General features: G+C 54.0%; 1 protein-coding gene across 5 annotated transcripts; it reads right to left on the bottom strand.

The window, feature by feature from the left end:
* Positions 1-1532: 1532 nt before the first annotated feature.
* On the bottom strand, positions 1533-6223 carry LOC146763347 (UBX domain-containing protein 1-like). 5 transcript variants are annotated; one of them, XM_085568805.1, is made up of 6 exons: positions 6138-6201; positions 5840-5893; positions 5298-5417; positions 4439-4571; positions 3050-3363; positions 1533-1799 (listed from the first exon to the last, which is right to left on the bottom strand). In XM_085568805.1, exons 1-4 carry the CDS (start codon positions 6188-6190, stop codon positions 4562-4564), a joined length of 237 nt encoding a protein of 78 aa, XP_085424931.1. In that variant the 5' UTR covers positions 6191-6201; the 3' UTR covers positions 1533-1799; positions 3050-3363; positions 4439-4561. The 5 variants fall into 5 exon arrangements, 2 of the variants coding, with proteins under 2 accessions (XP_085424931.1, XP_085424930.1); XM_085568804.1 differs by having other exon boundaries at positions 3050-4205; XR_014951922.1 differs by lacking the exon at positions 5298-5417 and having other exon boundaries at positions 3050-4205; positions 6138-6221.
* Positions 6224-11063: the final 4840 nt, after the last annotated feature.

The raw sequence follows: 11063 nt of genomic DNA on the forward strand, positions 1-11063 counted from the left end.
AGAAATATGGAGAGAAGGAAGGAAGGGTAGATGGTGGGACGGGAGGGGAGGCCGAAATGGGACGAGAAGGAAAAGGAGGAAGACAAAGAAGGGGAATAGGAGCAGAAGGAAGGAAGAGTAGAAGGGGGCACAAAAGGGGAGCGAAAGCAGTCGGCTTTGGGGAGGAGAGGAAAACGGGGGAAAGGCAGGAAAAGAAGGGGAATGGGAGCAGGAGGAAGGAAGAGTAAAGGGGGGGAAGGAGAGAAGGGCGAAGCTGCGGAGCCCGCACAGAACCCACCACCCTCACTGCGCTCCGAGTGAGCAAATGGCGGCTGCAGCGATTCCCGGCACTTAAATAACCTCGGCCCCACCCCACGCAGGTGCCCCGCGGTCCCGCGCACCTGAGCCAGCGCCGGCCCCGCCCCTGAGGCTCCGGCCCGGCCCCGCCCCTGAGGCTCCGGCCCGCCCGGGATGGAGGCGGGGCCATCGCTCCCGGCCCGCCGGGATGGGCCCGGGGCTGCCGCTTCGGCTCCCGGCGGTGCCGCCTCTGCCCCGGCGGGCGGGTCGGGGTCTCTCTCGGGCCGGAGCACCGGGGCGGCGCCGGGGCCGAGCCGGCGGCGGCGGCGATTTCCCGGGGCTGACCGAGACCGGCCGGGGCGCGGGGACCCCCGTGCCGCCCCAGCACCCCCAAACCCCGCCGCTCCCCGCCGTGCCAGGGAATTTTCTTTTTCCCGGTGCAGGCCGAGACATTTCTGTGAGAAAACTCAAAAGTCAGGGGTACGGGGTCTGAGGGGAGAGAAGAGATTCTGGTATAAATCCAAAACGCGTTGTGAAAAACAACATGGAAGAGCTCATTTGCTCTCCCAGCCCGGTTTCTGTGTGACCGTCTGTGATTCCAGCTGCTCCGCTGGCACTGGCAGCCTGCGGGGCTCGAAGGACTTGCCAGGTGCCCAGCACGACAGAAAAGAACGGGAGAACTCCCCGGCTCTGGCAGCGGAGCCTCTCGGCAGTGTCCCGAAAGCCCCGCAGTGCCAGCATCTCTGCATGGAAGCTGAGGGGCTCCAGCGCAGCCCCTCTGCAGCGTTCCTCTGCAGCTGGCACTGCCCAGCGCCCCTGACCAGGGTTTGGGGTCCCTGCACAGCCCCCGGCGCAGCCCCCTGGCTTCTTCCAGCTCCCTTCAGCCAGGATGATTTTCTCGGGGGTAGGAGCACCCAAAGCCAGCGGAACTGGCCTCAGCCACTTTCCGTGGGATCTCTCCTCTTCCTTCCTCACCAAATTCCCACTGTCAAAACCCAGCTTGAGGCACAGATCCCCATCCCCTCAATCTCTCCAAGGAATTGGGCTCGGATTTCCCAATCCAGCAGGGCAGAAATGCTCTTGTCCTTACCGTGCATCCTAATTGCAGTAATGGCTTAAGAAATAATTGAAAGAAATTAAAGGAATGAAGAGAAATTAAATAAGAGCTGCCAGCTCCAACTAAGGGATGCTCAAACCCCTTACCAACAATTCGCTTTAATTAACCGACTCAAACAAAGTAATCAACACCACATTGATACAGTAGGATTCTTTTTAATCGAGTTATAGATAAATATTGCAGAATGTAAAAACCTTTGTAAATCCAGAAACTCTTTCAAGAGATAGACAGGGCACAGCTGCAGAGAGTCTTGGGGAGTTCAGGGGAAAAACCCCAAAGTTTTCAGTGTTTAGCATCTCCCACCCTGTCGTCACTGACAGCAAACACGGCTTCAGCCTCGGGAAAACACGGAGAGTCAGGGATTTTACAGATCCTGGTCTCACCTCAGCCTCTCAGCAGGTACAGTCTGCAGGGAGAGGGAAGAAAAAGGGTCAGAATGGACAGCCTACTTCCAGAAAATCATCACCATTCATAAAGCACTAAGCAGAGCTGTAAGAACTTCCCCAAAGGTTCATTTCCCTGCGGACTGAGGGCTCTCAGTTGAAGCACGGGCTGGACCTGCCACGGACAGACTCCAGGAACCCCAGAAGTAAAAGCCACTGGGCCAATTCCAGAAAACATTCCAAAATCAGGCTCCTAGGATGTGACCATCTCCTCTCTCACCTGGAGGCGGAAGCACAAGGAATGATCTTCCCTCCTGTGGGTTTTCTGGGATCTGCAGTGAACCGCAGGGGGAAGAAAACAAAGCCTGAATATTTCGCACGACTGGAACAGAAAAGTGGGGAAAAGGGAGGCAGGGGCACTGCTGGGGTGATAACTGGGATCCAGCCTCTCCACACCAATGGAAGCAGAGACTGAGTGACAGAGCCTTTGGGACCACTTTGCTGGGATTCATAGGAAAACGGGTGAGTTTTATTTTGGCAATAAAGCCAAGCTGCTTCTCACCTCATCAGCCGGGTACAGCAGCAGCACCCGCAGGAACCTGGCCAGGTGGCTCTGCCTGGCAGAGGGCTCCCCACTTCCTGGGAATTGTGTGCTACAGGGCTGTGCCACTGGCCATTAAAACAGTTCCCACCTGGCCCTTCACAAAGGCAAGGTGCTTTTTCCATACAGCAAATGGTTTTTGAATTAAGAAGGTAACACTATACTCAACTGGAGAAGAAAAAAGTGAGAGCTGTAAAATTTTCCCACGCCAGGCAAAAAAGAAAGCCAAATCAAACCAAAACGAAAAGTAGCATAACAATGAAAAAAACCCCAAAACATATCAAGCATATTTCAAGAGAGTTTAAATCTGAATGAAGTGATTTACTTAGAGGCTTGAAAATCTGCCATGCTGCAAAAATCTAACTGCTGCAATAAAAGCCTTTTCTTACATCACATTTTAGCCCTGAATTTGCAAAAACCCCCGCCAAACTAACAATTCACCACATACAGTTCTTGAGTCATTCCTGTCCTTGAGCACGAGTCAAGCTAAAGTTATGGAGACAAGAAAAACATAAGTGACTCAATGCTGCTCCTTTGGAAATTACAGAATCAGAGGGAGGGTTTTCCTTAGCTTAGGAAAAATGCACAGCCAGTTCAGCAGATACTGAATAGCAGGGAAGTCAGGAGATACGTGCTTTGCTGTCAGAGACAAACATATAAATAAATATTTACATTAAGCCAGAGGTCTACAGATGGTCTGATCAGAAGTCTTGATGCAGAAAACCAGCCCTGGGGTATCCTCTTAAGGGACACAGGAGGAACTCCTTGGCTGGGACACAGCCTCGCTCAGCGCTGCTCCCATGGCTCTCGGCTCTTTGCCAGTGCTTGCAGTGTCCCCGCAGATCCCAGAGGATGGCAGGGCCAAGGCTCCCGTTCGCTCCTCCGGCACTCAGCGAGTGTTTCCTGCCACGCCCCCTGTGCAGAGCAGCCACGCGCGGCTCGCCGGTGCTCAGCCCTGCCTCCAGGGCTTTGAATGGCACATCCACCTGCAAAATAGGCAGGGAGAGCTTCTGGCTCACACGCGGGATTTGACAACACAAAGAGCACGCGTGGGTGTCAGAAAGGGCTCAAATCTCATCTCACACCACCGAGAGGGGGAATGGAACGGAGCAGCGGGGCAGGGACAGGACAGGACAGGAAGGAGCCGGGTTTGGGGGGGACACGGAAACGGGGGAAAGAGAGGTAACTGAACACGGGCAGGAGCATGGAGCGGGAGAGAGAGGGACAGGAGGGGATCCTCCCGGCGCCCCGGCTCCGCCCCGGCTCAGCCCCGCCCGGGCTGCTGCGCTCGGCAGAGCTCGGCTCCGTTCGGCTGGACTCGCCTCCTCGGCCAGCTTCGGCTACTTTCGGCCACGCTCGGCTATTTCCGGCCGCATTCGCCTCCATTCGCCTCTTCGGCAAAGCTCGGCTCGCCTCGGCTGAACTCGGCAAAGCTCGGCTCCGCTCGCCTCCTCGGCCCCTTTCGGCCGCTTTCGCCCACGCTCGCCTAGTCCCGCCCGCTCCCGCCTCCATTCGCCCACTCCCACAGCTCGGCTCCCTCCGCCCGGCCCCGGCTCCCTCCGGCTCACACATTTCCTCAGGGCACCTCAGCACAGGTTGCACACAGAAGCTGTGGCTGCCCCCGGATCCCTGGAAGTGTCCAAGGCCAGGCTGGACAGGGCTTAGAGCACCCTGGCATGGTGGAAGGTGTCCCTGCCCATGGCAGGGGCTGGAACGGGACGAGCTTTAAAAAAAGGTGCCTTCCCATCCAAACCCTTCTGGGATTCCACGAATCTGTGAACCGCTCCCGGCAGAAGGGCTAGATTTCCACTGTGCTTCGAAAATGCTGCTGCAAGAACACGAAGAGAGATTTCAAATACTGTTAAAGTGGCACAACCACATCAAAAATTACGTCTGGGGGTAAAGTGGCAACTCTGCAATTCCAACCTCTGATACCAAGGACACATGGAGGGCTGAATCCTGGAGGTCCTTACATGACAGGATTTCTAGAGTTATCCATCCCCAGTTTGCTGCTTAGGGTTAGAAAAGGTGGAATTCTGTTCTTAAGGGGTTACCACGTACCATCAACGTGAGAGACGGGGATGCTGATGTTTGATCAGAGTCCTGGAGCAGCCTGGAGCACGCTGGCTTCCCGAACCAGGTCTGCTGCCTTGTCCGTGTAGGGGTAGGGCTTTGTCCTCAGCCTCAGCAGGATCTGTCAGCAAAGGAGGAGAGAAAAGTAGAGTGCACCGGCTCCCAAGTGTGGGGGAACCATGTGCTGCTAAGGAAGACCACGTGCTGAAAGTGGTTGGAAGCCGGGCGGGTTTTGGGAGGACAAATTCCATATTACTTCTGCAGGATTCTGTCTACAGTTCCTGCTCTACAAACCAAATACATCAAACGACAACAACAAACAAACAAACAAAAAAACCCCACATTAAATCAACAACAACAAAATAATTACTCCTACCTCAATAACCCCATACTGCCCCAAACCATTCCAAGGAGGGCGGCAGGAGGGGCTGGCAAAGGCAGGGCCCCGCCGGGCCCCCCTCGCCGCTGCCATCCTTCTCCAGCGCCGCCGCTGAGCCGCCTTCAGCCCAAAACCCACCCAAAAATACCCCAAAATCGTCCTAAATGCCCCCAAAAAACCCACCCAAAACTACCCAAACCCTCCTAAAAATATCCAAAAAACTCACCATAAAATGCCCCAAAACCAGCCCAAAACCCTCCCAAAAATACCCCAAAAAATCCACCCAAAAATATCCTAAAACCCACCAAAGAATACCCCAAAGCCCTCCCGAGAATACCCGAAAACCCTGCCCATAAACACCCTGAAACCCCAAATTAACCACTCTGAACCCCAAAATATCCCTGAGCTCCTCATACCCCAAATTTTCCTCCCCAACCCCCAAATTCCCCCCCGACCCCCAAAATTCACTTCTGGGTCTCGTCCTCGGGGGCCGGCGGCTGCCGGGGCCCCCCCAGGCCCGCGGGCGGCGCCCCCAAACCCGGGGGGAGTTCGGGGTCCGAGTCGGGGTCGTCCTCATGAGCCACCAGCCTGGGGACCCAAAAACCGGGGGGAACCCCGAATCGGGGGGGGACCCAAAATTGGAGGGGGTTCTGGGGGGTTCTGGAAGGTCTTTGGGGCATCCCAGGAGGACTTTTGGGGTCTCAGGGGGTTTTGGGGGTCCCAGGAGGAATTTCAGGGGTCCTAAAGGGAAATTTGGAGGTCCCAGGGGGAGTTTTGGGGTCCCAAAGAGAATTTTGGGCGTCCCAGGGAGGGCTTTGGAGTCCTGGGGAGAAGTTTGGAGGTTTCAAGGGGTTTTTGGGAGGAATTTTGGGGGTCCTGGGGGGGGGTTGGGGTCCTGAAGGGAATTTTTGGGTTCCCGAGGCTGTTTTTGGCGGTCCCGGGGCTGTTTTTGGGGGATCCCGCCGGGTATTTTTGGGGGTGCCGGGAGTGTTCTTGGGGTCCCCCCTCACCAGTCCATGGCCGGCTCCACTCCCCGGTTCCCGGTCAGCGCCAGCGCCTTCGCCCTGCGGGACCGGGGGGCTCCCGGTTATTTTTGGGGGGTCCCAGAGGGTTCTGAGGGGTCCCGGGGGGTTTTTTGGGGGTCTCGGTGGCGTTTTGGGGGTCCCGGGGGCTCCGGGGCCTGTCCGTGTGTCCCGCCCCCCCCCAATCCCATTCCCGGTGCCGGGTCCCCTCCGGCTGCTCCCGCCCGCCCTCCCCCGCTGTCCCCCCGGTGCCGCCGCCCTCAGCGCGCCGGGCCCCGAATCCCACCTCCAGCAGCGCCTCCAGAGCCGCCCGAGCCCGGTCCCACCGCCCGCCGCCATCACGGCGGCGCCGGGCTCCCGACACGTGGGGGACGGCGGCCGGCGAGGGACAGAAAGGCACAAAGCGTTCCGGTACGGACGGCGGCCGGAACGGGACAGAAAGCCTCCCTCGCCGCTGCCATCCTAATCCGGCGCCGCCGCGGAGCCGCCTCCAGCCCTCCCCTCACTCACAGACATCGCCCCGCTCGCCGCTCGCTGCCGCCCCTCGCCTCGTCTCGGTGATTTTGCCGGGCGCTGGCTGGGGGGCTGCAGTACCGCCCTGTGCCCACAAGGCGGCAGCACTTTTCAAGCGAGTCCGCGCCAAGCCACTCCCAAGAGGGCGGCCGGGCTGCAGTACCGCCCTGTGTCCACAGGGCGGCAGCACTTTCCAAGCGAGTCTGCGCCAAGCCACTCCCAAGAGGGCGGCCGTGGGCGGCGGGGTTGCAGTACCGCCCTGTGCCCACAAGGCGGCAGCACTTTTCAAGGGAGTCCGCGCCAAGCCACACCCAAGAGTGCGGCTGCGGGCAGAGCGGCTGCACTACTGCCTTGTGTCCACAAGGCGGCAGCACTTTTCAAGCGAGTCCGCGCCAAGCCACTCCCAAGAGGGCGGCCGGGCTGCAGTACCGGCCTTTGTCCACAAGGCGGCAGCACTTTTCAAGCGAGTCCACGCCAAGCCACTCCTAAGAGGGCAGCTGCGGGCGGCGGGGCCGCAGTACCGCCCTGTGTCCACAAGGCAGCAGCAATTTTCAAGCAAGTCCGCGCCAAGGCACTCCCAAGAGTGCGGCTGCGGGCAGAGCGGCTGCACTACTGCCTTGTGTCCACAAGGCGGCAGCACTTTTCAAGCGAGTCCGCGCCAAGGCACTCCCAAGAGGGCGGTCGGGCTGCAGTACCGGCCTTTGTCCACAAGGCGGCAGCACTTTTCAAGCGAGTCCACGCCAAGCCACTCCCAAGAGGGCGGCTGTGAGAGGCGGGGCCGCAGTACCGCCCTTTTTCCACAAGGCGGCAGCACTTTTCAAGCGAGTCCGCGCCAAGCCACTCCCAAGAGGGCGGCTGCGAGCGGCGGGGCCGCAGTACCGGCCTTTGTCCACAAGGCGGCAGCACTTTTCAAGCGAGTCCGCGCCAAGCCACTCCCAAGAGGGCAGCTGCAGGCGGCGGAGCTGCAGTACCGCCCTGTGCCCACAAGTCGGCAGCACTTTTCAATCGAGTCCGTGCCAAGCCACACCCAAGAGGGCGGCTGGGCTGCAGTACCGCCCTGTGTCCACAAGGCGGCAGCACTTTTCAAGCGAGTTCGCGCCAAGCCACTCCCAAGAGGGCGGCCGTGGGTGGCGGGGTTGCAGTACCGCCCTGTGTCCACAAGGCGGCAGCACTTTTCAAGCGAGTCCACGCCAAGCCACTCCCAAGAGGGCGGCCGGGTTGCAGTACCGCCCTGTGTCCACAAGGCGGCAGCACTTTTCAAGCGAGTTCGCGCCAAGCCGCTCCCAAGAGGGCGGCCGTGGGCGGTGGCGCTGCAGTACCGCCCTTTGTCCACAAGGCGGCAGCACTTTTCAAGCGAGTCCGCGCCAAGGCACTCCCAAGAGGACGGCGGTGGGGCTGCAGTACCGCTCTGTGTCCACAAGGCGGCAGCACTTTTCAAGCGAGTTCGCGCCAAGCCACTCCCAAGAGGGCGGCGGTGAGGCTGCAGTACCGCCCTGTGTCCACAAGGCGGCAGCACTGCGCCGTCAGCAGCGAATGCCCCAAAGCATCCGCGCGGGAAAGAACGGAACAAAAACCTGCCTCTGACCCCACAGGAACCGAAAGAACAAACCTTTCCTCTTAAACTGCATTTCAATAGGCTTTATTTTTGTATTTTTCATATTTATATTCACATTCGGATTAATAATTTATATTGATGTATAATTGTATTTTCATAATTTCTTATATTTATTCCTATTATATTTTATTTTATATTTTTATACATATCTTAATAGATTGCTTAGATATTTCTATAGTTAGATTTCTAAAAGGTTTATATTGCTTAAAATAAAACCCTGCCTCTATCCAAGTAAAAATCCTTTAAAAAAACCCTTTATTTAAACACAGTTTAAATTTATTTCTATTTTTCGCATTTATAGTCAAATTTACATTTTAAATGTAGATTGATGTATGGTGTTATTTATAGCCTATCTCTTCCTAATACTATTTTTATTTCTATTTTATATTTTTATATATATATCTGTATACATTGAATATGTATTTCCATATATCAAACTATATAAAAATAAAATGTAAATTCATACTTTTTCCATTAAAGCCCTACCTGTAACTAAATAAAAACAATAAAAAAGCCCTTTCTATAAACAAAAGGTCAAAAGATCAAGGGTCAAAGTCAAAGGTTGGGGTCAGGGGAGGGGTGACGGGCAGCATCAGGCAGTGGGGGAAGGGGTGGAGGGTGGGTCAGGGGAGGGGTTAGGGTAGAGGGAGGATTCAGGGTGGGAGTGCAGCCTCCAGATAGACCCCTCCCCTACACCCCCTATATATATATATATAAAAGAAGAAAAAAAATATTGTCAAGGGCAGCAGTAGAAAATTTGATCCTCCCTGGGAGTAAAAATTTTTATTTTTATATTCCCAGGGAGTAGAAACTTTTATTTTTAAAGGTTGTTTGTTTTTTTTTTTTAATTCCTAGGAGCATGGTAACTTCTACTGCTGTGTTTTTATTCTAAGTTTAGAAAGGAAGAAAAAAAGAGAAAGAGGGGGAGAGAGTGAGAAGAAGAAGAGAGAGAGAGAAGAAGAAGAGGAGAAAGTGGAAGAAGAGAAGGACAGAGGACAAAGAGGAGAGAGTGAGAAAAGGAGAGAGATATGAAGAAGAGAGTGTGAGGAGAGGAGAGAGTGAGAAGAAGAGAGAGGACGAAGAGGAGTAAATAAGAGGAAGAAGAGGAGAGAGTGAGAAGAAAAGGAGTGAGATGAAGAAAAGGAGTGAGATGAAGAAAAGGAGAGAGTGAGAAGAAAATTAGAGAGATGAAGAAGAGAGTGTGAGAAGAAGAGAGACTGAGAGGAAGAAGAGAGGAGGAAGAGGAGTAAGTGAGAGAAAGGAAAGAGAGAGGAGGAAGAGGAGAGAGTGAAAAGGAGTGAGCAAGAAGAAGAGGAGAGAGAAGAAAAAGAGGAGAGAGGAGGAAGAGGAGAAAGGGAGAAGAAAAAGAGGGAATGAGATGAAGAAGAGGAGAGAGTGAGAAGGAGAGAGTAAGAGGAAGAAGAAGAGAGAGGAGAAAGAGGAGAAAGCGAGGAGAGAGGAGGAAGAGGAGAAAGTGAGAAGAAAAGGAGAGAGTGACATGAAGAAGAGAAGAGTGTGAGAAGAAAAGGATAGAGTGAGAGGAAGAAGAAGAGGGAGAGAAGAGGAGAGAGAAGAAAAGGAGAGAGTGAGAAGAAAAGGAGAGAGTGATCAAGATGAGAGTGTGAGAAGAAGAGTGAGGAGAAGAGACTGAGAAGGAGAGAGCAAGAGAAAGAAGAGAGTGTGAGTAGAAGAAGAGAGAGTGATAAGAAGAAGAGAGGAGGAAGAGGAGTAAGTGAGAGGAAGAAGAGGAGAGAGTGAGAAGGAGAGAGGAGGAAGAGAAGCAAGTGAGAAGGACAGAGGAGGAAGAGGAGAAAGTGAGAAAAGAGGAGGAGAGAGGAGGAAGAGGAGAGTGAAAAAAAAAGGTGAGAGAGATATGATGAAGAGAGTGTGAGAAGAAGATGAGAGACTGAGAAGAAGAAGAGAGAGGAGGAAAAGGAGAGAGTGAGAAGAAGAGGAGAGAGTGAGTGAAGAAGAGGAGAGAGGAGGAAGTGGAGAAAATGAGAACAAGAGGAGGACAGAGAAGGAAGAAGAGGAGAGATGAGGAAGAGGAGAAAGTGAGAAGAAGAGAGAAGAGGAAGAGGAGAGAGTGAGAAGGAGCGAGAGATGAAGAGAGTGTGTGAAGGAGAGAGTGAGAAGAGGAGGAGAGTGTGAGAAAAAGAGGAGAGGAGAGAGTGAGAAGAAGAAGAGAGAGGAGGAAGAGGAGAGAATGAGAAGAAGAGAGAGGAGGAAGAGGAGTGAGAAGAAAAGGAGAGAGAGAGATGAAGAGACTGAGAAGAAGAAGAGGAGAGAGTGAGAAGAAGAAGAGGAGAGAGGAGGAAGAGGAGAAAGTGAGAAGAGGAGAGAGTGAGAAGAGGAAGCAGAGAAGAGAGGAGGAAGAGGAGTGAGAAGAAAAGGAGAGTGAGAAGGAGAGAAGAAGAGTAAAGAGAAGAAGAGGAGAGAGTGAGAGGAAGAAGAGGAAGAGGAGAAAGTGAGAAGAAGAAGAGGAAGAGGAGAAAGTGAGAAGAAGAAGAAGAGGAGAAAGGGAGAAGAAGAAGGAGTTAGAAGAAGAAGAGGAGAGAGGAGGAAGAGGAGTGAGAAGAAGAGAGAGCAAGGAGAAGAGACAAGACTGAGAAGAAGAGGAGAGAGTGAGAAGAAGAAGAGGAGGAAGAAGAGAAAGTGAGAAGAAGAGAGAGGAGGAAGAAGAGAGAGTGAGAAGAAGAGGAGAGAGCAAGGAGAAGAGACTGAGAAGAGGAGAGAGTGAAAGGAAGAGAGCGTGAGAAGAAGAGGAGAGAGTGAGGAGAAAGGAGGAAGAGGAGAGAGTGAGATGAAGAAGAGGAGAGAGAGAAGAAGAGGAGAGAAGAAGAGGAGAGACAGAAGAAGAGGAGAGTGTGAGAAGAAGAGGAGAGAGTGTGAAGAAGAGGAGAGAGTGTGAAGAAGAAGAGGAGAGATGAAGAAGAGGATAGAGAGAAGAAGAGGAGAGGAGAGAAGAAGAGGAGTGTGAGAAGAAGAGGAGAGTGTGAAGAAGAAGAGGAGAGTGTGAAGAAGAAGAGGAGAGAGGAAGAAGAGAAAGTGAGAAGAGGAAGAGGAGATAGTGAGAAGGAGAGA

Source organism: Lonchura striata, chromosome 1A (genome assembly GCF_050655825.1).
Source record: "Lonchura striata isolate lonStrDom1 chromosome 1A, ASM5065582v1, whole genome shotgun sequence".
NCBI classification, from domain to species: domain Eukaryota; kingdom Metazoa; phylum Chordata; class Aves; order Passeriformes; family Estrildidae; genus Lonchura; species Lonchura striata.

Coding starts and splice junctions, on each gene's coding strand:
- LOC146763347 (XM_085568805.1), bottom strand. CDS start 6,190: ATGGCGGCGGGCGGTGGGACCGGGCTCGGGCGGCTCTGGAGGCGCTGC. Junction 5,894..6,137: donor CTCTGGAGGCGCTGCTGGAG/GTGGGATTCGGG, acceptor CCGGTCCCGCAG/GGCGAAGGCGCTGGCGCTGA. Junction 5,418..5,839: donor GTGGAGCCGGCCATGGACTG/GTGAGGGGGGAC, acceptor TTGGGTCCCCAG/GCTGGTGGCTCATGAGGACG.